Genomic DNA, 25993 nt, shown 5'->3' with positions numbered 1-25993 from the left:
AATTTCAGTAAATTTAACGTAGGACAAACCCTGCAATTAATGCAGTCTTTCTATGAAATAGGTTGATTTCGCACCACCACCAAGTACTTGAATTGGGGGGGGGATTAAAAATTGAGCTTTTTCTCGATTAGTGAAGTGTAATTTGGTCTACCTACTTCAAGCTGTAATAATTACTTTAATTGGAACAAGAAAACGTAAAACTTAAATGGTATCTACCTACTTTAACCAACTATCAAAATAAACCCTTCCAAAAATGCAGTTTAAATTCTTAACAGTTAAGTGCGTTCGTGTATATACGTCAATCCAAATCATTTTGGCGCGGTTGATGCGTAATTTATCTCAAAAATTGTCCGTTTTATTACGATTTTCTGCAAAATTTAGCATTTTGCGTTGCGTTTGACGTGTATACGCATCGTCGCTTGACTTTAAAAAGAAAACTGAAGAATTTGAAAAAAATACGCGGTTAACTGGTTAAAAAGAGAAAGTGAGAAGTAAAAAAGTATGTGCATCTTAATTAAAGAGAAGTACTTTTCGACAGAATAATTTTATTCCGATTTTTCATATGCATTTGAAACAACGAAACTGGCTGCTTGCCGTTAACAGTTTATTTCAAGTTGAAATAAGTCAATGCTTTATTTAAAAGGCTGGTGGATCAGTAAAAAAATTTTAAAAATACGGGACTAAGATGTAAGCATTTTTATTCAATAATTGACAGTCCAGGAGTTAGTAACATTTTGCACAGACGATAGATAGCACACTTTGTATACAGTTATTTGACGTCACACACACATAAAATACTTAGGATATAGCTGATTAAATAAAAATACGAGGAAAATTTAAAGAAACAATTATAAAATTAGCCTAAGTCAATTTAATTGTTGACAGAAGTTTTCGAAATAAAAGCACAATTATACACCGAGATAGAATCGAGTTGCTGCACTGTTAACGAAGCAATACATAAAAGCAAGTAAATAAAATAGGTTTGCGTTGCAAATCATTCACAACATCAGCTCTCACATGCTGAGCATATCTTTAGCATAACAAGAAATCGGTTTATATAGGTGTCGACTGCTCCGACAGGAATGATCCACACAGACTTCTTAATTACTTCCAGATTCTTTTCCATCTAATTTTTGCGGATGGAATCTAAGGCTGCATTGGCACCGAAGTCGCAAGGAAACGAAACCAAAGGAGTAGCAGGAGGCGTCAGCGTACCCGATGCTATTGGAGAATGCAGATATCCGAGTTCTGTTAACACATTATCCGATTCGTTGCCATCCTTAACGTAGACTATGGCTGGATTGCCCATTACCATAGAGCCTGGATAAGACATCACCGTTACACCATTTAGAGTCTTCGCAAAGACTGGATGATGCAAGTGAGATAGGGGAGCCGAATGCATGCAGTTAGAATTTTCCACACTTCCGCCATTGTATTTGGGAATATTCTGGTTTTGAGCATCTGTTGGTTTTGCTCGAGTAGAACGGCCGCGTTCATAATCGGATGAAACTGGAGTTGCAGCAGCAGACTTGGGACGGTTCTTGACACTCTGGAAGAATTTGCAGTAGATGAATCAAGATAAATATTGGATTATAAAAATTTAGATATTTAAGTTACTTTTGAAAACAATAAAAATCCGATTACATTTGATATTTCTTTCAACTTCCATACTATTTTCCGAACATCAAAGCGAGAAATTTTGCGATTAAAAATTGAATTATCGGTTTAATGCAATTTATTAATTCGCCACATATCTTCGCTCAGTGCATTTTAAAAGCTCGCATGCAAAGAAGGCAGACATGAAACATTGGAGTTTGAAGTGTGTATTTTACAGCAAAAAAGCCATATTTGGCCAAGGTATACAACACTCATGGTATTATAGTAGGAAGGTAGTTTTAAGGAATGGATTAAATTCATTAAATTCGAATTCATTCACTATTAAACCGTTCGTTTCTGTCAATTAAGAGAAATTACAAAATCTAGCAGATCTAAACCAGGTTAATCGGATTATAAATATTAAATTCGATATTCTGTGGCCCAAGAAATCAACTTGGTTCTTTTAATATTTTCTAAAACTAGAAATTAATAGACTAAGATTCCTTGGGAACTACGCAATTTCGAACCAAGCAATTCCTTGAAAGAGCAAAAGTTTGACTAACAATAATTATGCACAAAATGTAGATTATGTTTTGTGCCGCACGAATAAGATTATATCGATCGAGTCGAGAAGATTATTCCAAGAACAGAACTTACTTCTCCACTGTCAGCAGATGATGTTTCAGAGAAATCGGATCCAGAAACCGGTTGATATGGATAATCCATAGGAGCGATGGGATATACGTACTGCGGAAAGCCAGCTTGAGGCTGCAAAAAGAGAATAGGTATAGCGTAACCCTACCATCTGAAGAGTTATGGCACATAGGAAGAATTTTAATAAGTTCTTTGTATTTATATGGTTTCCTTTATAAAATATTGTAACTTATTACAATGGAGAGATTAAAGAAGTCTGAAAGGAATACAAATAATTGAAAGAATTCAATATAGTACAGTCACAAAATGAGCTCAGACTTCGTATACTGCTTGATGTATCAAAATTGATTTATGAATCTGAAAGTTCTTTTACTATACTTTCAGATCTTCAGTTCACCATAAATCCATAGAAGTGCTATAGAAAAATCCATCTGTTACTAGTCGGAATCTTTATTGTGTAAGTTAATCTTGGAGACGAGTTTTTCTTGCTAATTCCCAGTTATTTTAGAAATAGAGCAATAGGTTCCTGCATATCAATTTGGAAATTACCAATTACAACTTAAGATGACGTTTAGCTCAACTTAGGAGTTTGTTATTTAAATAAAATTAAAAAACATTTCCCGAGGAATTTGTGCATCATAGAAAGTACTTAAAAACCCTTAATACGATAAAGATTCGGATGACTACGATAACGCACAACTGAAGATACACTGTTAACGTGGAACAACGAGGTCGATTTCAATATATACAAGGATGGATACAATTAATGCTATGTTATACTTAACCTATTAAATATCGGATTCCATATTCGTACAATAAGGATTATGAAATAAATGAATCCCATTTTAATGGTAATATTTTAGGCATTATGGAAATTTTATCTAATGTCGTTTTTACATTTGTTCTTATCAATTGTAAAGACAATTAAAATTTACTTACGATGGAAGGATATGGATATTGCTGCTGTAGACAGAATTGTGGCCACATGACAGGCCATGGTGTCTGAAAAAGAAGTTAAGTATTCTAAATTTAAGAAACTGCTATTTAACAAACTAATGGTTGTTCAAGTCTCTTCACTACGATGCGACAGATTCCGTTTTAATCGAATTCATTTACATTCACTGAACTTTATCCGACTTTTGAAAGAATTCAGGCTCATGACTTAAAAAGTGCTAAAATTAAAGTCCAGATAAATCTATTTTCTCAGAAATCTACACAAGTAGCAAGTTTTTAATTGGAATTTGCCAATTTGAAATTCTGGATCATTAGCATTCGCGGCAAATTGCAACTGCTTATCGAGCTGGGTTAATAAGCATAGCATTTCCCCTCTCTTACAGTTATATTATCCTAATAATTGAAGCAAAGATTGGCTGCTATAACTTAAAGCTGTTATTAACGTCTTAAATTCACTGAACATAATTTAGTAAAGCTTAATCTGTACAATTCGTTAAAAATCTAGTCTTCGAGGGGTGGGGTGAGGGTGGGGAATTCCAATAACCTTTAAGTTTAAAAATAATTGAACAGAATAAACTCCCGAGTTTAATGTATTTGAAATACTCCGAAGTTCCGAAACTCATTTTAAGTTCAGAAAGCAATTATTTTGTAGCATGAAACATTGACATAAAATTCTAGTATTGAAACGCCAAGTTCATTTAGCCAAAATTCATATTGAACCATTTGATATAAATTCTTACGAACAAAATTGTTCCCGACTCTAGTTTATATTGCAGATTGCTGCATGCATATTTTGACCCGATTTGGCAATGTTTCGAAAACATTATCAAGAGCACATTTCTTGGAGCAACTAGCTAAAATAATCTGCACATTCTTTTCCAAGTTTAACGTTAGATCACAGTTCTTCCGAACAGAAGAGAAAATATGTCACTTCCGCCTTCAAAAGCATATATAAGGTTGATTCACTTATTTCGACGAACCTGTTTACAATGAAGATTATAATCAGCATCTTAGTTGTATTTAAGAATTGCTATTGAAACTTATCAACCAAAGATAGTGTAAACATAGAATTGAAAGAAATGCACGTAACTGCTGCAAATGCTAATCAATATCTGCCTTAAAAGATATGTTGCACGAAATTACGAAGGTATTTCTTTCAATTTAGTATCATTTGAAATTTACTCGGCATTACCTGCGGATAATACATTGAATCTCTAGTATATCCAGCTGAAGTCCTTGAAGGAGGCTGAGCTGGCCAAATAAGAGAAGCATTTCCGACCACGCCCGATTCTGAAAATAAAACAAATTATCCATGCGTTCAATAATATTATCGCAAGTTTCATAATATTCCGATTTCAGCTATCATTGCTTTAAGCATTTAAATGCCATCGTCTTCCAAAATATTGTAAAGTGAAGCATTTTATGTTTTGGTGACTACTAGACAGAATCTGTTTTTATCCTCAAATTAAAATCGTGCATCCAAAGTCCATACAAAACGGATGTTTGTTGCCCATTAGTTTACAGAGACATTTTTCATTTAATTCAAATTTCCAAACAATACTAGGCATTTTTAGATTTTCTGAAGTCATCGAAAGTTAGACATAAAAGCGGAAAATCCAACATAATACACTTAAACTAATTTGAAGTATTGAAGTAAATCGAAAACCATTAAAAATTAAACGTTACACAAATGAGATGCCGATTTGAAATAGTAAACAACGATTTTAAATTCAAGCAAATTGAATTCGAAGAAAAGAGGAATGAAACGAGCAATGTTTATCAAATGATGCCGCTGGCGACGATTTGTTTCTGATGCATATTTTATGAATTTCAGATTAATATCGTAAGTCTGACTAATTGTTGCAGTTAACCATGCAAGAATTTAAACAAAACTTGCTATAACACAAGCTACTTTGTGTTCCTAAATTATTGCACCCCACAGGAATTTTTCCTAACAGTATTCTCTTATTTTGGCGATAGTTCTCGCTTTATAATGGATCCAATTAAACTAAATTAACGTAAATCTGAAGAAACATTTCAAAAATCCATACCTCTTAACACAACTCAGCAGTTAAAAAGAAAAATTAACTTACCAATTACAGATGTAGTTTCCGAAGTTAAATTGTTACTTACCCAAAGTACGGTTGTATGGCTGCAAAGCAAAAAATTCAAATGAGACTCAAGAACATATTCCACTTGAATACATTTCATAGTTTCACATTCAAAATGTCAGAAATCGGACAATTTGGATCCTTATCGGACTATATTGATATCCTTATTTATCACTTAACTGTAAATTCGAAGGTCTCCAACCAAAAGTCACAAATCAAATATTGCGTCACAGTACATTTGAATAAACTTATTTTCAGTTGTCGGATAGCTTCGAATTATCTACAACTTTTCTTGCCGAGTTTAGTTATGGATTAATGTCCCGTTTTAAAGCAACACTGAATTTCTTGCTGAAGAATTTATTTAAGAGTACTTTTTCTGTCTACTGGGCTATTAATATCGAATGACACCATGAATTAAACTGCCTTCTTCGGCGATCAGCGTGTTCGTCCAGACTGACTAAGTTGCTTCGGCGCAGCATATTCTGCAACAGGATCTTGCGCCAGAAATCTAAATCTAAACCCAATCGTCCAGACTGACTTTAGATTTAAATATGAAACTCATTTTAAAAATCTCGCTTGTTATTTGATAAGCTGAAAACATTAATTGAATCAGTCTACTACAAATTACTGAGTTTGCACACTGTATATGATACGAAATAAAAATAGAAGTGAAAATCCTACTTCAGAGTTTATATCCAAGGAGAGCAATTTTTTTAAAAACTAATTTTAGTGTTAGCGAAAAGCATGCAACTCAATGTTGTGACAGACGAGTTTGAATTTTACAACATTAAAACATTGTTATGTTACAGATTGTATATCAAGCTAAAAGGTTGTACGGAAGTGAAACTGATATAAAAAAGAATGAGTTTTACAATATAAACCATTTCAGATTTATGAGTATATGAACAACAACTTCTATTGGCGAGTCACAAGATTACCCATCAAGCGACGGTTAAATCTATTTTCGCTTTTGATTAAACCTTTTGTTTGGCACTTATATCATTTTGATTTCTTTTAAGTCCCCCCCCCCACTAATAATACAAATAGAAGTTTCGAAGACAGCTTAATACTTCTAATATTTTGCATTTCCATTAATTATTAAAGTTAAGAGTTGAATTAAGTGCAGCTATAAAAACATTCAGTGAAGCAATCGGAAATGTTCTAACAGCAATTTCACACACTTAAAAAGTGACAACATTTAAATGACTGGACAGTGGTTTTTCCCATAAGGCTGGTTAAATAATGTTCATCGTGGTTAAGTAATTTTATTTGCTTGTACTTCTGACGAAGTGTGAAACCTTTAGTTTAAAATGGAGTTATATTGGCTCCAACAGAATAACGTCGACGTTTATTTCGCGACAATCTAAGTTCCGTAAGGTACTTAAAATGTTCATAAAGGAAGCACAAAAGTACATTTTGAGTCTATTCCGTACATTGGGGCATTTAGTAACACGTTGTTCTAGCTTCAATAAAAATCTGTAAAAACCGATTAATCCTTGTGGATTCTAAATTGCGTTACTAATGATAGTTTACCAGCTATAACTCACGAATTTTAACAGAAAAGTGAAATGAGAAAGATACTTGAGCATTTCGAAGAACATCCAAAATATGTTTGCATTTTGATCAAAATAATTTCAGTAACATTTACCTGCTTTTTCACTGCCGGAGCTATGTTCAATTTCTTATCTTTCAAGATGAAGCGTTCAGCCTGAGGAAAATAATTTGTTCTGTTAGCTAGTCAAATACGCAATGCAGATATAAAAAAGATAACAGTTAAAACCCGCTTGATAAATACTTTCAATATTTTTAAATCAAGGTATTTTTACAACTTAAAAAAGATCACAAACTCGCCACAATTGCCTCCATGTTCATTTTCATCGAATTTCAAAAAACTTAGTTGCGATTGTTAACTCGGTCGCGTGCAACTTTTTGATATTCATCTTACTTTCAGACGACATAATTTATGCATTTCTTTATTATAAAGGATCGGATATTTAACTCAAACTAAAATTAAGAAACTGATGCAAGCAACGCTAAGTAAACTTTCCGAGGATAGTTCTTGACGTGGGGAAGCGAAGTCGCTTAATTATTAAAACTAGAAATTGAATAACTAGATTATTTCACTTTAAGTATGCTTTTAATAGATGAAAGACACGCGGAAGAAAATTTCCAATTGAAGCGAGGAATCAACTAGCTTTTGGAAGAACCCCATTAAATTGCCCAATATTTTGTCGTTAAGGCAAAGAGAAAATTCTGCTATTTATCTTAAATTTAATAGAACAAAAACGTAAACCTATCTTTATGAGAAGCACGCAACATTGCTTACGATACAAACTCGGAAATTTCATGCTACGATAGTTGCATTTACTTTAAGCTACAAGGATTTTTTAATGCTGAAACAACCTGGTCCACTAGGCTTGTAATTGTAACAATTATTTGTGTTAACATACGTTTGATAAAGTCTTAATACGTGGTTTCTAAGCATTTATCTAATGTACTTTTATCAAAATCTCCGAGGCTGAGTATCTAACAATTAAAGTTGAAAATTCGACTATTTAGAAACATAGAAAGGAAATCTCACCTGTTTAAGAACTTTATCGGCTTCATCTTCAGTTTCGAATGTGACGAACCCATATCTGAAAATTACGAGTATAGTTACACGATGCTCTTAATGAAAAGACCATTACTCACTTTTCAAAAGATACCCCTACGGTTAACACTTAACCAAGGACCTGAAACTTGAAACCGACAATCAGTCTTTATGGATCAACAAGCATGACAATAAGAAACAAAATTAACATTTCTTAGTTTTTATTCAATAATACGCAATTATTAAATCGAGCCAATGCCTGGCAGTCAATGACCACAATTAGTCGTGTTGCCTAGACGCTCCATTTCATCAATAGAAATTATGTCGATAAGAAAATGCCTACTATACCATTTCGTTATTGCGGAATGTCATGTTTGGAAGTACTTATCTGCCCAAGCAATCGTCTTCAGAATGAGAAGAAACAAGTTTTCTTTCGGATCCAAAATTACCTACATTCACTCTTGATCAGTATTGAAATTGTGGACAATTATCCTCCAAGTAGAAGAAACATGTTTTCTTACCGATAGTTGCAATCTCATTAAATTTTACGGCTATTCCTTTTTAACAGTCATTTTCAAAATAAATTTAAGAGGCTTTTTTCTTCTTTTTGCAGCTCAAAGTACACCTTACTTTGATAGCTCCGACCATCATTCAAGTTTGATATTCTTCCAATTGAAGTTTCAAGGTATCGGCAATGATCTTGACGAGCTTCTGCGTCAAGTATTAAAATTATCCACATCATGGATTGTACTCAATTTCAGTTTGCGATTTGATATAAGGGTATTCATGACTTAATCATACTGCACCAAACAAATGAAGATGCTCAGATGGACAGCAAGTCTCCAATTCGACTTGCCAGACGTTCGGTCTTTGTTCCAGCCAATCAGTAGCGATGAAAATTCAAGGGATGTAGACATGTTGCATAATTAATCAGAAATGCCAATATTTCCCAAGTTGGCAACCAGCATAACACGATACTTTCTATAATAAACTGGTAACAGCTTTGAATCCTAAAAAGTCACCTCCCCCCCCGAAAAACTTTGCGATGACCGAATAAATTTAGATGTCTGGTATTGTGATCAACCTCAAATGGAGACGGCTTGAACTAAAATGAGAAAGTTCAGACGTTTAGAATAAAGAAAAACTTAATAAACTTTTTGCTTTGCATTTAGGGAAGGGGATTTGATTTTATTGGGTACGACCTACACTGGTATATTCTGCAAGCAGTTATGGACTATATATTCATATATTGATGTATGAATGAAATCTATTAATTGTTTCAATCAAATTCCATATACCCGAGTAAAACAGCAAGTGTAAAATGGAAGAACAGTTTTTGAAAGCTTCATTCATTTTGAAAAATTTAGATTTGGCTACAAAAAGGCAACTTATTCAGCACTTTGCAATAAAATGTTGATCTGAAATGCTTGCATGGTCTCGTAGAACAATAACTGAAATTTTAGTCTAATGGATTATTTTAACTGAAAGAACTTGAAGTTTGGCAGATATGACAGCTTTATTGTTTAGATCTACAACTCATTCAAACATTTAGAAATATTATTTGATCCTCTAATGCTTGAGAATTCACGAAGAGTGAATTTAGAGATGTCAATCATTTCTTGCAATACTATTTTAAAAATTATGTATAAAGCCAAGAGAATAGTTTAAATCAAAGTGATTCACAAATATGGCAAGTTTTAACATTGTACAGTTATTACAGTGTGTGTGTGTGTGTGTGTGTGTGTGTGTGTGTGTGTGTGTGTGTGTGTGTGTGTTATTTAAATACTTTTTCTGGGAAACTCGTATTTGTTATTTTTGAGTTAAACATCCCTTCAAAAATATTTATCAAATTGAAATTTTGCTGAGATATTCCGTATTAAGCTGTATCACGAATTAGTTCGTGTTTCATGGCACAAAAGCCATTTTTGGCTAGTCAGTAACTAGAATGAAACCATTTTGCTTCGTATATTAATGAAAAAAAAACCGATAATAAAAAAAAAACTTCAGAATTGGGAATGTTTCCAGAACTTTTATAACTGCATGAAACCTTTTAGTTAATATATTTAGTTGGGTTATGAACCATGTAAGGTAAAACTGAAACATTTGTATTGGCTAGTAGGATATTTGGCGTAACTGCAGATTCACTAAAATTGCTTAAGATTTCAAATAAAATTCCCACTGAAATTTGATTTTGCTCTCATAATTAAAAATAAGTTTTATTGAATATTTATAAATTTCAGAAAAATTGCTCTGCAAGTAGTCACATACCTTAAGTAGTAGCGATATAATACTTGATCCACGAGATACAAAAGAAATTATTAAAACCAGATTAACATAAATGCATTAATTTTTCTCTAATGAGAATTTACTTTTGTACCTTGTTTTTCCTTTAGGATGCTATGTATTAAATGCCAACAGATGCAGACTACTTGTGTACCCGTTAGATATTGAGACTACCCAAGGATTAAAGAAAATTTAAACATGCTAATTGAGAGAAGAGTCCTTTTTTGAAGATTGTATTTTTTTTATATTAGAAGGTAAAAAGAGGACCGATTTCGATTAATATACCGGTCGATTTTCTGGATAAATTTCCCCGTTTATGAGTAAAAAATTATCATACTGATGTCTGCAAATGTCTGAAAAAATTTCTCGATATCCTTTCATAGAGTTTTTAAAATACATTTTCAAAAGTTTTCTAAATACATCAAAAAATATAGATTCTATTTTCAAATTGCAAAAGCTCTCTACAATGAATCAGTTTCTACGATTTTTTTTAAAAGTCACCACTTTAAATGAAGTTTGTCAAATCTTGAATACGTTTTTAACCCCTAGTCATTTACAGTACGGTTTGCAGAAGACTCGCGGATATTGATACGTCAAAACAAACGTAGCGGTAATTGAAGATAAACGGAACAAAGGTTTAAAAGAAAAAGTACATTTAAACACTCATAAATTTTCCATTCTATTGTGCGGATATTACGTTTGCTCTCCTAATCTTCTATTTAAAGGTTAGATGAGCAAGCAGAAATAAAGCAGAAAGAGAAAAGTATGATGTGTGGAGTAATTACTAGTAAACTGCTAACTTTATGCACGTCAGGCTTATTAAAAACTTAGATGCCATTTAGAGAAACTTAAACGTTAGTTTGTTTTAAAGACATTTAAATATTTCTAAACTTGGTAATGGAATGATTTTTCCCTCTAATAAATTAAGCAAAAATCTCATTAGGGACTTTCATTACTCGATTATATTTTTTTTTATTTGTATTCAGCGATAGTAAATGTTTTTGTGCAAACTGTTTTTACAAATATAGAAGAGTAAAACATTTAATAGATTAATCGTTAACTAATCTTAACATCTTAAATTTTGGGAAACTGCGAAGATTCGTCCAATAAAAAAGTTGGAGAGTTGTTGTGTCCCCTGCCATCATTTGGACGGTGTGGTTTAATGGTACAAGGGCCAATTTGGCCATACGCCGTTATTTGGGAAACTTGTTCGAAATATTTATCATATCCTTACTCGGAAGTCTATGTGGTTCAAGTACATATAAAGACCCAATCGCTGCCTGTAACAGAAATAACTTCAGCCGATTTTTGCACTGGTATAAGTGTAAATGCAAATTTGAGCCAGCCCTAGTATCAGCTGCGGAACAGAGTATACTTAAGAGAAATATGATTAGTCTTAAAAAAACTAAGTTTAGGACTATTTTGGTGTGCATCTCGTAACTGAGACGTGGTCAAATGAAGATGGCATCTAAACCAACATCCTTTACGAAATCAGTGCGAAGGGGTTTTACCTTTATAGCGTTCGATTTCACCATGTACCAAGTTACATATACGATGGATGTTTAATGGAATTCAATCTTTAAGGCATTACCTTCAGGCAATCGTATTCTACAAAATTACGGATGAGTGGGTAGGGGGGGGATGAAGTTTGTTTTCCCTCTGAAAACCGACTCCATGTAACCTATTAACCGCAAGGAGAAAATCTTTGCTTTTTCCACCTACACAATCCACTTAATCATTTAAACATCGATTTCTGCGGAAGTAACTTTCCTTTAGTTAATTTTAAATCATTTACATCTATTGCAAAACCAATTTAGTGTTACTCAGTGTGAAAGGAATTACTCAACGGATTTATCCTTGGAGTCATACACGAGAGGAGGAGGGGGGGGGGGTCTTCCTTTGAATCGGCCACAAATCCATGACAAACCTCTGGTTCCGAAATCTAGTCGGCCACAAAATCTCTCCAATTCATAAAGCCAACTATTCAAAAAAGCAGTTTCGTATTCCTGATTTGACGAGTTGCTGCCAGAAGTTTAAATTATTGGTACCTTGAAACTTTATTGCCAAAGCTGAATTTTGTTTCATTCGACATGGGTAAAATTTATCCAAACGGCTGATCAAAAACAAAAACCATTCAAGCTGCTTTTTTTATTCACCTATGATAATAGTACCCAAATCTTATAATTTTAAACTCTTGAAACCATCTGAAAGCGACTTCACCGATAGGAAGAAACCACCACCTATATTTCTTTATGCCCAATTCGGTTGTATTTTATCCCCCAGGGCCAGTTCCATCATTATTTTAGACAAGTTACTTCTAAATTTTGTTAACCCATTTTAAGATACTCCAGTTCCTTCAACAGAAATTTCATTTGAAGGTTATCAAGATAAGTGAAAATATTAGTTTATTCAACTATTGGTACATTCAATATTATTCAGATAGCATCGAGTCCCACTTTTTCAAAAATAAAGAAAACTTCAATACAGGTGAAATAAAATGTCAGAATTTAAGACAATCTGGTAAATCAAATCGCATTCTTTGCTGGAAATTTTGAATTTCACCTAGTCCGAAGAACCAACTTCGCGTAGATTAAAAAAGGTCTTAGAATTGAGATATTGGCTTTTCAAGATTGCCATGCTGTAACATACATTACCCTCTGGATATTCCAGCTTTATCAAAAAGAACTTTTGTTGCTTTGACATTTCCAAATTTTGAGAACAAGTTTCTCAAATCGTCTTCTGTTGTCTAGAAGGGAAGAAAGAGACCATATAAGCTTTCAGAAATTTTAAATTTGCAGAACATTTTATTAACCCTTTGTGCACTCCGATGGCTCCTCTCGGGCACCATTCATGACAGTGCCCCATTGGCATTTTTTTTTAATCTCGATTATTCAACTTTAAACAATTGTATACATTTCGGAGCAATAAACAAGTCTTTACTTTAGGCGAGCTATGCATGGAATTACTTTTCTGAGGACAAAGTGAAGATTTGTAATGAAAAATGAAATTAGATTTTAGTTCTATAGCAGTCAACATAACTTGATGGCATGTTATATGACCGAATAGAAAACTTAATAACCTGTATGCATCGTTCAGAAGTTTAAAATTTTGCACTCATTTCTTTGGCATTTACAAAACTGATGTTTAGTCTGATAGGGCACGAATGCCAATTTAAGATTTTCTATAATATTACAAATCGAAAAGCAATCGATTAAATATACTTGAAGTAAACTACTCGTAGAATTTTCAAAATTTAACATTTTTTCCTTTTCAATTTGGAACAGACTTGAATTTAAGATTGCTTCCGTCTTCTGAATGTTGATTTGAGTGAAATATACATATTTGTAAAGCAATGCAGGATTTAAATTTCAGCCAATGTTTTTATTTAAAATATTTGAGTTTTAGAGCAAATTAAAGGTCATTCTTGATTAACGAATCGTGTTTAAGTTGCTATTTGATATTTTTGAAATATTTTTAAAAGAAAATGTTGAAAGAGTTCAGGTCACTTCATCGGAAACCCATGAAAATTTTTAAATACTTATTAAATATGGAGAGAAAGACGAAAGAAAAATTACGACAAATTTTTTGACTAAAATATAAAATATAATGCTAGTTCGACATTAAGTATTAGCATTTGTTAAAATAAGCCATAAAATACCAAATCATTGAAATTTGAAAGGAAGAATAGGTTTCGCACGATAGACGAATGAAAAAGTCGCCAGATAATGCATGTCGTTACATTTATGCATGATCAGAAGTGGAAAATACAGCAGCAATTCTCAATGTACGTCAGTTCCTGAAATGTCAGGAAGCCCTTTTCCCGCAATAAGTGTCATCGGTTTGTGATCACAAACGATTCATTTTCGATCCAGTAAAAGTTTCATAAACTACAAAGTAGAATCAAAATAGAGTACGTTCCTTTATCACTGGGTGTACTGTCATTATCTACTGTGATCAGCCAATTTGACACTCGCATCAAAAATAGATTTCATGAAAAAAATAAACTATAAGGAACTTGTTCGAAATTCTTTACATATAAGCCGTTTTAAAAGTCACTTTCAGCAAGTATTTTTTTTTTTATTCGTACAAATACTTACACAACCTGCCATTAAAAATCAATTACGTCATTAAAATGACAAAATTCGTATGCAATTAAATAAGTTTTCCTATTCAGTTTCGTTCATTTAGGCTTTTTTGCAGGAAATTGATTTGCAGGAATTTCTAGCAAGCTTAGACCAAAGTCATTAGGCGAGTCGAAATGATTCTCAATAGTAGAAATTAATATATTCTTTTGAAAACTAAATGAAAAAATTGGCGGAGTGTTTATATAATAAAAAATTCCAAAATAAAAATTTAAGTTCCTTTATGTATTTGAATCAAATCACTCGCTTCCCAAGATCAGTGTTGGGACTTAAAAATTAAGCTGGCTTCACTAATACAAATACATGATCAACAATAACCTCGATTCAATGCATCTTAAGGGGATATTCAATTGCTATGATAAACTGAACTTTCCAACGCTTAATTAATCCCTCAGCGTAGAATTATAGAATTATTGAAAATTTATGAAGTTGGCATTTTTATATCCGAGAAAGATAAAAGTAGACTTCCGAAAAGCATTGAAAAATTTTGGATAATCTTTTGGTATAAGAAAACAATTTTAATAGATACTTACATTACTGGAAATGCCACCAACGAAAATACTATTGGGCACTGGGGTGCCATTTTTGAAAGCATTCATTCCACGGAGATCATCACGCCCTCCGGTTGCCTGAAAAATAATCCAAAAATATTGTAAATTCACTGTTGAATCGAAACGAGAATTAGTATAAGAGAGCAGACTTGAATAAAAAATTTACTGTAAGTTAGAGATTTTCAAAAAACTAGATTTTTGGCCTATTAGAAAAATTCAGAAATCGTGAGATAATCCATTACACTTCATTAACGTTGACAGTAATTCTATCAATGTACATTATCTCAAATTTATTAAAGCGTAATATGCAGTTAATAATATAGCATTTAATAAGCTTAGTTCAGTGTTAAGCATAATTTAAGCATAGTAATTATAGCATTTAATTTAGGACGTTTCACAATCCGAAATATTTTTTTAGTTTAAAAAGGCAAAATATTTACTATCGATTGGTCAACCTTTTAGTTCTTCAATAGCAGCAACAAAACTTTCATATCAGCGCGTTCAACATTTCTTAATCACCAATTTTTCGAAAGTAAAATATATTCAGCAAGATTAAATCTATTTTGTATAACACTCACATAAAGTCGATTTACGAAAAATTTACTTTTTGAAACCATTATATGCATATAATACAAGAAAGCTTTTTCAGTCCTTGAAATACATGACAATCAAATCACGTTTAAAACTGATTTTCATATAGGGGAAGATTTATCGCTACATTTACGATATTACAAACTTATTAGTTAGTCTTCAAGTTTCGAACGGTCGAATTATTGGTCGTCAAAATCATGCAATTTATGAGGCATTCCTTCAGGAAATGACTATCTGTACTCATCTACATTAATGTGAACTACATTAACTGATTAATCGAGTAGAAATCCAGAAGTTCACATTTTATACAAGATGAATTTTGAATATTTCCAGTTTATAAACAGAAGAAAAAACATTTGTGCTTGATTAACTTCTTATTACTCTCCTCTGGCGATTTCACTTTCGAGTTTATATGCATACAAATTTCGAAAATCTGATAAACACTAGATATTTTTATACAATAATTCATCCGAATAAATGCTATACAAACCGATACCATGTATAATAACAATATCGTCTATTTCTCTTCCTGTTTTCGATTTGGAAGTCTGTATAAAATCAAGTATATTTCTGGTATTTGGTTGCGAATGAAAATGCTCGAGATAATCAAGATTAATCTTAAAACAAATAAGCTTGAAACTGGAATGAGAAGTATTCAGATAAGATCCTTTTTATAGCCAATACTCATTTCAGAAAGCGATTTATTGCGATATTAAGGCCGTAGATTAAGGGACAAAAGAACGATAACTTCTTAATTTTAAAAGCAAATTGTATAGGGATTCCAAAAATATACACCTTAGATCTTTGCATCTTTTAAGGATGTTCCTGAAGAACTCATCGACTTTCAAAATGCTAACATTATACAATGAAAAATTCACCCTGAAGAAATCGACAATTTAAATTGCAGTCGTCAAGCAGAAAACGCTGGTTCGTCAATATGATACTTCAATTAGATTCTATTTTTAAAGAGTTTATTTCAAAAAAAAAATTAAGAGCATTTTTTCCTTTATGTTTATCAATAAACTTTAAAAAGATTAGTTAAATGAAAATTTAAACACTAAGAAAAATTGATAAAGATAAAATAGAAAATTTTTAAAATAAGTTCTATTATATGAAGCATCATTCGACTCTTAATTCAATTGCTTCAGATAGATTTTAAATCCAAATTTTTTCCCAAGTTCCAAGCTTTTTTTCATTCTTTAGTAGACTAGAGACTCGAGTGGATATTATAATCAAAAGTAATCGAAAATTCACGGCAACGTAAAATTCCGTGGTTTAATAGTCAAATATTTGCACTAAGAGTTTTCAATTAATTATAAACGGAACTTCACTTATCTTTTTCATAAAAGTCCTAGGGAAACATCCATTCTTACCCATGCAAACTCATACATCTTTAAAACACTGAACTACTCAACAGTAATCTAGAATAAGTTATAAAAGAAATAAGCCATTTCCGTATTTTACAGGGTTTTCTTATTTTTAAAAAAGTGAATGCATTTGTTGAAACTTCATAAAATTATAATTTCACAATACAGTGCAATTCTTGTAATTACATGTTTGTAACAAAGCTTCAAGATACTGGCTTCATGGTTTCGACCCTAGTTTAAACTGGATCCCAAATATGGTTCGATTTTGAACCCATAGAAGAAACTCTGCATCTAGTAATCTGTATTTCATTTTTTAAAATTTTATTTAAGCGATTTTTGCAATTTACCATAATATTGCATTTTACTTTATTCTATGCTTTTGAAATTTGATAAAAATTTTCCTTAAGCTCTGTTGGTTTATGCCCATGATAACCTGAAGATCCTCTATTTCGTAAATAGATACAATTTTCATTCGTTTTATTTTAGCACATTGAAAACAAGTGGGAGATTAAATAGTGCATTCAAACAGATTCTTTTATTTATTATCTAATGACATTGTGATGCAAAATAGTAAAGAGCTCGTGAAACTTCTCTATACCATTCTTTCCTGAAGTTCACAAATATGGGAAACCTCAATACGAATTCTTTTGTCCAACATCTGCTACGATAAAAACCCTAACAATGTTTCTTTAAAATAACAATATTGTTTACAATTCCAAGTGCAAAAGTGAGCAGCTGTTTTACTAACCACATTAGGCGAGTTTAGTTCTAAAGGTGAATTTATCAACCGAACCGTAAATGTTTGAACCTAGTTACTAATAAATATTTGCCTTTTACAAGTGGAGAGTTCGTTTCTTTTAGAATTAACTTAGCACTGGAACACAACTAGCGAGCCGGATATTCCGGCTTCTTGTACAAGTGATTATTTTTTTAGGTGTAAACAAGAAGTTATTTTTTTAATTACTATTTATGGAATTGAATTATATAAAAAACATGGATTTCACTCTTCCTAGAGGATAGTAATTATTTCACGAAAGTAGAATCATTTGTTTTCCTTTCCAATTTTTTTTTTATATTTTTCATATTCTGTTATTATACTGCAGAGTTATATCTCATAGAAATATGCAGCGATAAAAGCTATTCATATAATATTCTACATCGATGAAAATAAGTCTTGGCAATCCTCGTAATAGTTTAACATTGATAAATATCACATGTCTGAGTAAGGAGAAAAATGATAAATAATAGGCACTTATAGTAAATAGACACAATAAGAAAAACTTATCACATTTTGAAAAGTTACCATTTCGAAAGCTTTTATTTCATAAGAAACTACTACAAACGTTATTCAACACGACATACAACACATTAAAAAAAAATTTTTAACTATAAAAATTGTATTGAAAGTTACTTACCATTGTAGTTTTAAAGGTAAGTTTAAATTAAGATATTATTTATATAAAGCCCATGAGACAACAAAGGAATTCAGCAGCAGTTCGATTTATAACCGAGAAAGGTCATTAGCACTGGAAATATACATACTGGAGTACCAAAGAAAGTTTCGTTTTCTGCGCAGATAAAAGATCAGATTTTTCTCAAAATCGAAATATCGCTTCACAATCGGAATCGTTGGTATTTTGATAGGAGCCTTATTTTGAACTTGCGCCTTTTCTAGGAAATTTTTGTTTTATACGGTTGAATTTTTCTCAGTCAATAGAATAGTTTTCGATATAATTGTATGTTTCTGACTTATGAATAAATTTTTTCTTTCTTATTTTCCTATTAAATATATTTACACATCTAAACAAATTAGGTTTGTATATAGATTCTTTTTAATCTAATTAAAAATTAATTTGCACTAATTCGGATTTCAGCGTATAAAAATCTTCTTAATGCTCCGAAAATGATCTTCGGTCTAACGATGATTAAATTTGTTTCATTTATCACATTTTTTTCCAGTCTGGGATTAATTATATAAGAAGATTGAAACTGTCAGATGTTATCTTCATTAACAATGATCTTTTCTACTTGAAAACTGTTATCGATATATCAACGAGAAGGAAATGTTGGCCTTATTCATAAACATTCTTGAATCTGAACGTGTGAAAATGGATTTCTGATGTATCGAATAATGTGCTGAAATCAGATAATGTTTTGTTTTGCTTGTTTTGTCAAGAAATTAATTTGATATTTGTTATTACGTGTTAAATGAATGCCTCGTTTTATATATAAATCATAGTGATTAGATTGATTTCATTTTTGAAACTGGTTAGACGATGAAAACGACATCTGAACAGGTATCTCCTTTCCAAACTTTTATCTCACAACAATTTAAGGACATTTGACATTTCATTTAATATAACACTGTGAATCTCAGATAGAATCTGTCTCGAACCCACAATTTTTCAATCCCAAGGCCAAGAGATTGCCACCAGACCAATGCAACTTTTCTTGTGGTCGTAGGATCCTACGCCATTTGTCCATTTATTCCATATACGTTGGTTTAGTATATATTAAATATAATTACTAATTAGATTAGCCACATTTCGAAAATTTCATGTAAAAATTAATCAAAAATCTAGGTGGCATCTTGAAGGTCATTCGAAACTAAGGCATTGAGGAAAAAACTGAATCAACCCACAATTTTCCCACAGCAAATCTAAACGTAATATTTTATAAACACTGAAATGAGCTATTTGATGAATATTGCTATCTTATACCGATCAACTAAATTTTTTTAAATTCACTCTAGTTTTGAAATTTTCAATATTAGTATAATGTCTCGCTAAGTGCAGCGGAAAACGCGAATTGGTCTCCTTTAGTACTGCTGTTAGCTCAACAGAATATTCTTTGTTCTTAATGGTCAATAGGAAAACCGATTGCAATCATTGCAGATATTTATTCCACCAGAAATTATACGGTTGTGAGAAGATGATGTACTCTACAACCACGGTGGTTCTAACTGTACTTGTTTTTAAAATGTTTGTATTTAGCTCTTTCCTAATATAAAAAGTTTACACTTATTTCATGTTTTTTGTAATGCATATATGTTTTCTCTAGAGGGTTCTTTATTGTTTGCAAGGGCCCATTGTCATCAAGTGTAGTTTGTCAATTCGTGCTAGGTGGGGTTGCTCTTCGGCAGCACCATCAAGTTTCCCACAGGGCTTCTGTTTAAGTAGGGGTATCGCACAGTATATTGTTTGGAGAGAATAAAGAGCCAAAACCAACTGTTACAGCTTCACGCCGATAGATGGCGTATCTGTCGAGTACAAAGTTCCGTTTTTTCCTTTTTTGTATCAGAACGTAGAGTGTGTAAGAACGATGCTAGTACTTAGACGTGGCACCCGATTGTGAGAGGTGTCCTAATCTGTAATAGTCTACATGAAGTGGCACAAAAAACGTGTCCGAAAATAAAATGGTGTTCACCAGAAAGAAATGAGTAATTATTTGAAGAGAATTACACCAACAATTTTCATTTCAAGAATTAAATTGTTATTAATATAATTAATGTAAAATACGCAATTGATCTAATGTTGTGGTTTACTTCATTCAATTCCTTTTGTTTTGAAGATATAGGACGCTATTTTCGTAAGAATCTTCTAACTCTCGCCACGATTAATGACCTTAGAGACGCCACCTATGCTGGCATCCCAGTCGTAAAGTTTCAATCTCACATCATTGGGGAAGACTGATTGGAGAAGACTGATTAGGTATGACAGATTTAATATGAATTAGATTTATATTCACAGAGGAGTAACGGCAGAATCGGATCTAAAACTTACGATTCTCTGATTTCGGAATTATAGCACCAGGTTATAATTGAGGCCCCATTAATATATTTAGTTTTAATGTGAATTAAATCTACATTCACAGAGGATTAACGATGGAATCGGATCTAAAACTTGCGATTCTCTTATCTCAAAACTATAACACCAGGTTAGAACCAAGGCCCCATTAATCTATTTAGAAAAAAAAGAACAAAAAAAAACACGTCTTTAAATTGTTGATTAAAATAATGTTTTTTGGAATGCTAAACATTTAAATTGAGAAATTACAAGCATACTCCCCTAATGTAAATAAAATGCATGTATCCGTGGTGACATGGTCACTTGATGATATGATGAACTGGAAAAAATGAATTCGAACTATAAAAGGTCCTTTCTTTCCTCACTGCGACACTGATTAGATATACTTGCCGTAAATATAAATTGAATAATATTATTAGTTTTGATAGTTCATTAAAAATCAAAGCTTACCACTAGCTTATTTGGCAATGTTTAAAGCAATGTATGGAATGGTTGAGGAGCATGAAGTAGAAGAAGAGGATTATTAGTTCTAATCTCTGTGCCTTAATTGTGTTTTAGCACCGAATTCTTCGCCTGCGATCGAGGTGACAGCTGTAGTTGCTCTTGTCTTCTTCCAAGCGAAACACAAATTTTGGCCAGTTTCTTTTGAAAAACCTCTAGGGAAGTCGCCTATCCTCATGTCATTAAACTAAAGGCAGATTTCTACTTCAAGTATTAAATAGTTGATTCAAGGTCACTTTCACCAATAGCAGTTTCACATTTTCTCTTTATCACGAGCTTTTATTTCAGACCAAGTGAGATTATCCTACAGTAAGAAAGCAAAGAATATGCTTTAATTTCAAAATGTGCCTTTTCTTTAGGTGTATGTTAAAGAACTGGAATTAGTAAATTAAGCTTAATTTGTGATATATTAATATCGTATGAAAATAATAGTTAAAAACAATCTATTTCATGTTCTAAATATCGACTTATTAGTATTTTTCTTCTAAGTCACTCTGCAATAAGTTTCATTAGTAAATATAAATAAATATGAAGAATATAACAAATAATAATTTTAAAGAATTAATTTAAACACAAGCTAATAAATTCTATTTATTATAAACTCTTCTGGTGCAGTGTGGAAAGTAATAACTAAATTATTCATTGAATAAATAATTAAAATAGTTGTTTAATTCTGAAAAGGCAATAATATATTTCATAACATGTACATCACTGTGAAGTTTAATATTAATTGATAGATACTTGCTGCCTATTATTAAAATTTTGTAGAAATTTACTTCTAACAATTGCTCTTAGTTACTGTTAGAAAAAAAGGAACAGATTTCTTTCAGAGAAGATATCACGCACATTTTACAGAGCTTTCTAGGCGGGTCAGAGTATTTGAAATTATTTCATAAGAATATTCGCATTATGTTGCGAAAGTCTCGGCAACTGATAAATGTTCCGCACTGATACTGAATAAAAACAATCAAAACTCTATCTCTCCTTTGTTTCTTATCCAAAATAAGAATATCCGATTCAAAACAAAGTATTTGTAATATTTTTTTATAATTTCATTTTTTCAGCTATTTAAAAAAAATTAAACTACTTTTGCGTGTTTCATCAAACAAATATTATTTTTTTAAACTTTCCATGGTTGCGCAAAACTGGTAAATATAATATGTTATCGTTTGGTTAGATTTTTAAAAAAAATCCATATTGAAGTGGAAGTTACTAAAATAGCATTTTCTACTGTTTTTTAATTTAAAGAAAGCATTCATTCTACAGGTCCCAAATTTTCTGTCGGTTATAAAATTTACTTGGGAAAAAACCCATTTATTTACAGATGAAATTTTAATAATTTTTATTCCCGAGAATGTCCCACTTCTCTGTTTTGTGGGTTTTCTTTCTTTCTTTCTTTCTTTCTTTCTTTAATCTGTAGCCATGGCAATCTTTAAGCGGCGGTCCAACGACCTGCGACCTCACGGATTTGGTCATAAATCTGACATCCAACCCACTAGGGGACCACACTCCCCCGTCGCCCGAGGTACGCCTGTAGTTTCCCGCAAAATGTCGGTAAATGGATAAACATCAAAGAGCCGGAAAATTTGTTTGGGCTATGGGGGGGAAGGGAGTCAAAGAAACTGAGGGTTTTGAGCGGTCGAAAGGGGAACGCGTGCCGTCTGAAGATTTCTCTGGTCGTGGGTCCGCTGCCACAGGCGGGGGTGGCACCACGAAGGAAGGGTGACAGTTTTATGACCACATCTGTGAAGACCATCCGGCCGTTGGACCGCGGCTTTACACGGAGTTTCCTGCTCTTTATTAAGGCAGCGGTGGCCTGGTGGTGAGGTCCCGGTTTCGGAAGCGAAAGGCTTCAGGTTCCAGACCCGATTCTACCGAAGAACCGTTGTGTAAGCGGGTCCGGTGCACGCTAAATCCGATGTAGGCAAACGTCTTCCCGCTGGTGTAGCCTGGAAGCTTGGAGAGGGGGGCGCCAGCCCAGGGGTCGTCCTCGTCATCTGACCGTGGCTCAAAATTGCGAGGTCCGTCCCAAAATTGACCTAGTGTTGCTATAAAACGGGACGTTACTATAACTAAACTAAACTGCTCTTTATTATGAGTTTCGCTGACATTCGTTTTATATCATAGTGTAAATTTATATAATTAAACACACACACACACACACACACACACACACACACACACACATATATATATATATATATATATATATATATATATATACATCATAGCTTATTCTTCATTTTAAATATAATTATCGATTTTTTTACAATTAATTATATTAAAAATGGTGCGGAGAGGGCAACTAAATTTTTCCGAAACACTAAAAATGCTTCAAAAATTGACCTCCAACAGCGAATCTGAGCATGCCTGCTGATAGTGCACCTTGGAGCATGCTAATTCTGCTATACAGGTATAACGTAGTGTTTATTTTATTCGAATTCTCGAGATTTTACTCATTTTTGAGCTTCACTGCATTGCTTACATAGTTGCACTTTTCAACTCTCAACTTAGTCACTCATTTTATATAATAGTGTAAATATTTTTGAATATATATATGTAATATTTTTTCTGAAAAGTAGAAGACAGGTTTGACAAGCAATGAAGAGACGTTGTATTTTTAATTCCGTTTTATTCTCTCTTTAATATCCATCTCGGGAAAGCAATTTATTTACAAGAAGACGCAGCGCGGCACAATAGCAGAAGTAAGAAAGAAGACAAAAAAAGGAACGAAGCAAATGATCACTAGTTTTATATAACATAGGATTTCCGTCCACGCGCCGATGGAATATATGTTTTGACCTCTGATAAGGGCAAAAGTATCACTTCCATTTGATATGTAGTACTGATGGCGCATTATTTTTACAAAGGGATTAATTAAACCGAAAGTGGAATTGGATGACGAAATAAGAGAATATTTTAGAATGGAGTTACTATGGGCTAAATTAAGATAAAATCTTGGAAATAAATTAAATTGAAATTAGAATTAAAATATCATTACATATATATATATATATATTATAGCTTATTGTTCATTTTAATCATTATTGTTATTATAATTATTGTTCATTCACTTTTGCAAATTAATTACATTAAAAATGGCGCGGAGAGAGCAACTAAATTTTTCCGAAACACCAAAAATGTTTCAAAAATTTCCCTTCAATAGCAAATCTGAGTATGCCTCTTTGTAGTGCGCCTTGGATATCATGCTAAATCTACTCCGCAGGTATAAAGTTGCGCTTTTTGTTTTCAAATTCTAGAGATTTTACTCATTTTTGAGCTTCAATGCATTGCTAACTTAGTCGTACTTTTCAGAGCTCTAGCAGCGCATTGTTCCAGGTGAAGGAACACCTCTAAAATCAAAACGATTGATACAATCTTCACGAAATTTAACCTCTGAATCATATAGGGTTAAATAGGTCATCTAAACTTTTTTTTTTTTTGTTTGAGTTTAAAATTTAAAGGGTAGTGTGCCGCAAAGGGTTAAGAATAAGATTGAATTAAAAAGTGCCATTCATGAAATGGTAACGTTTTGTCTGAAACAATGCGAAAAAAAGAAGAAAAAACTTTGTGGGAATCGTTCCACAACGCTTGAGAAAAATAATAAAGGAAATTAAATATAATTTGAATAACATTATAAAAAACTCTTTAGTACATTATGTGGATATCTTACGTAAACTTTTTTTCTTTATTAGTGGCATTTTTTTTTGTTTATTTTTTAATTTATTTTTTCATCTCGATATTTTTTAATAATATTAATAAATAATTTATATAATTGTATTGAACCAATTTGTTAATTTACATTTCCATCACAAAGAATTCTGTATGACAAAATAAACTTTTATTTCCAGTCATAACTACGTACAGAATTTATTTATTTTTTAGCCACCGTATATACTTCCCAAAAAAAAATCAGAGGACATCATAGGTGATAATACTCTGAATGAATAAAAGCAAGAAGAAAGTAAAATACGCACAATAGAAAGAGCGAGAGAGATTTAAAATTTCTACCATAAAGATAATATTAGCAACCAATGAGATTCGCAAACAGGAAGAGCAGAAGGTCTTTCCATACTTCATGTCATCCTGAGATTTATTTTATAGCCCGCCGCTATTTCGCATGATTTAAAGAACTGAATTTATTCTAGCCACAAGAATAGGTAAAAATACCCGATTAATGGCTGGTCTAATGGTCGAATCTAAACAATGTTTACCGCAGCTATTCATAGCTTATAATTTCCGCATTAGGAGTTTTTATTTTTAATCATTATCGGCTCATCTCATTCAGTTTACAGTTCCAAATGATAAGTTAGCTTTCTCAGAATACTGTTAGGATAAGCAGAGCTCTCGAATTTTTTGCTGATTAATAAGAATCGTTAATGATTAAAAATAAATAACGTAATCTTTTGAGCTTGACCTTCAATCTCGCAATCCATTACTATTATTCATGTATTTATAACTTGTGTTATAATTTATTCTGCTTCAAACATAAAATTAGCAATAAAACAACTATTTATCATAATGTAACAAATATTGATTATTATACTTCTTGAAAAATTTGATTTTATATGTATTTAACTCCCTCCAGGGGGGCATTTCAGACATGAGGATGAGAAGCTTTTGGTGTGGTGATTGGTTCTCTTCACTCAAGTGCGTACAGAAATGGTGTGAAGTCGGCTACCCCCTTCCGATGACGGGACGTGCCTTCCACGGGAGGGATTGTATCGTATCCGGTGCTAACCCTCAGAACTAAACCTTAGTTCCCACCAATGCTGTCGCTATGGTCTGGTCATTCATATTTATCCATGAGTCCTAATACAGGTGTTACCCTCCTCTACCCCAGCATA

At 32.4% G+C, this 25993-nt stretch overlaps 1 protein-coding gene across 1 annotated transcript; it reads right to left on the bottom strand.

Annotated features, from left to right (window-relative positions):
• Positions 1-681: 681 nt before the first annotated feature.
• On the bottom strand, positions 682-18396 carry LOC129960428 (protein boule-like). Its single transcript, XM_056073853.1, has 10 exons — positions 18255-18396; positions 14864-14959; positions 12843-12934; positions 7897-7951; positions 6964-7023; positions 5338-5356; positions 4397-4494; positions 3190-3252; positions 2254-2364; positions 682-1549 (listed from the first exon to the last, which is right to left on the bottom strand). Exons 1-10 carry the CDS (start codon positions 18255-18257, stop codon positions 1127-1129), a joined length of 1020 nt encoding a protein of 339 aa, XP_055929828.1. The 5' UTR covers positions 18258-18396; the 3' UTR covers positions 682-1126.
• Between the last annotated feature and the right edge of the window lie 7597 nt (positions 18397-25993).

The sequence above is a fragment of the Argiope bruennichi genome, chromosome X2, assembly GCF_947563725.1.
Source record: "Argiope bruennichi chromosome X2, qqArgBrue1.1, whole genome shotgun sequence".
Taxonomy (NCBI): domain Eukaryota; kingdom Metazoa; phylum Arthropoda; class Arachnida; order Araneae; family Araneidae; genus Argiope; species Argiope bruennichi.
The sequence above is the reverse complement of the archived record's forward strand: the minus strand, read 5'-3'. Positions and strand labels throughout refer to the sequence as shown.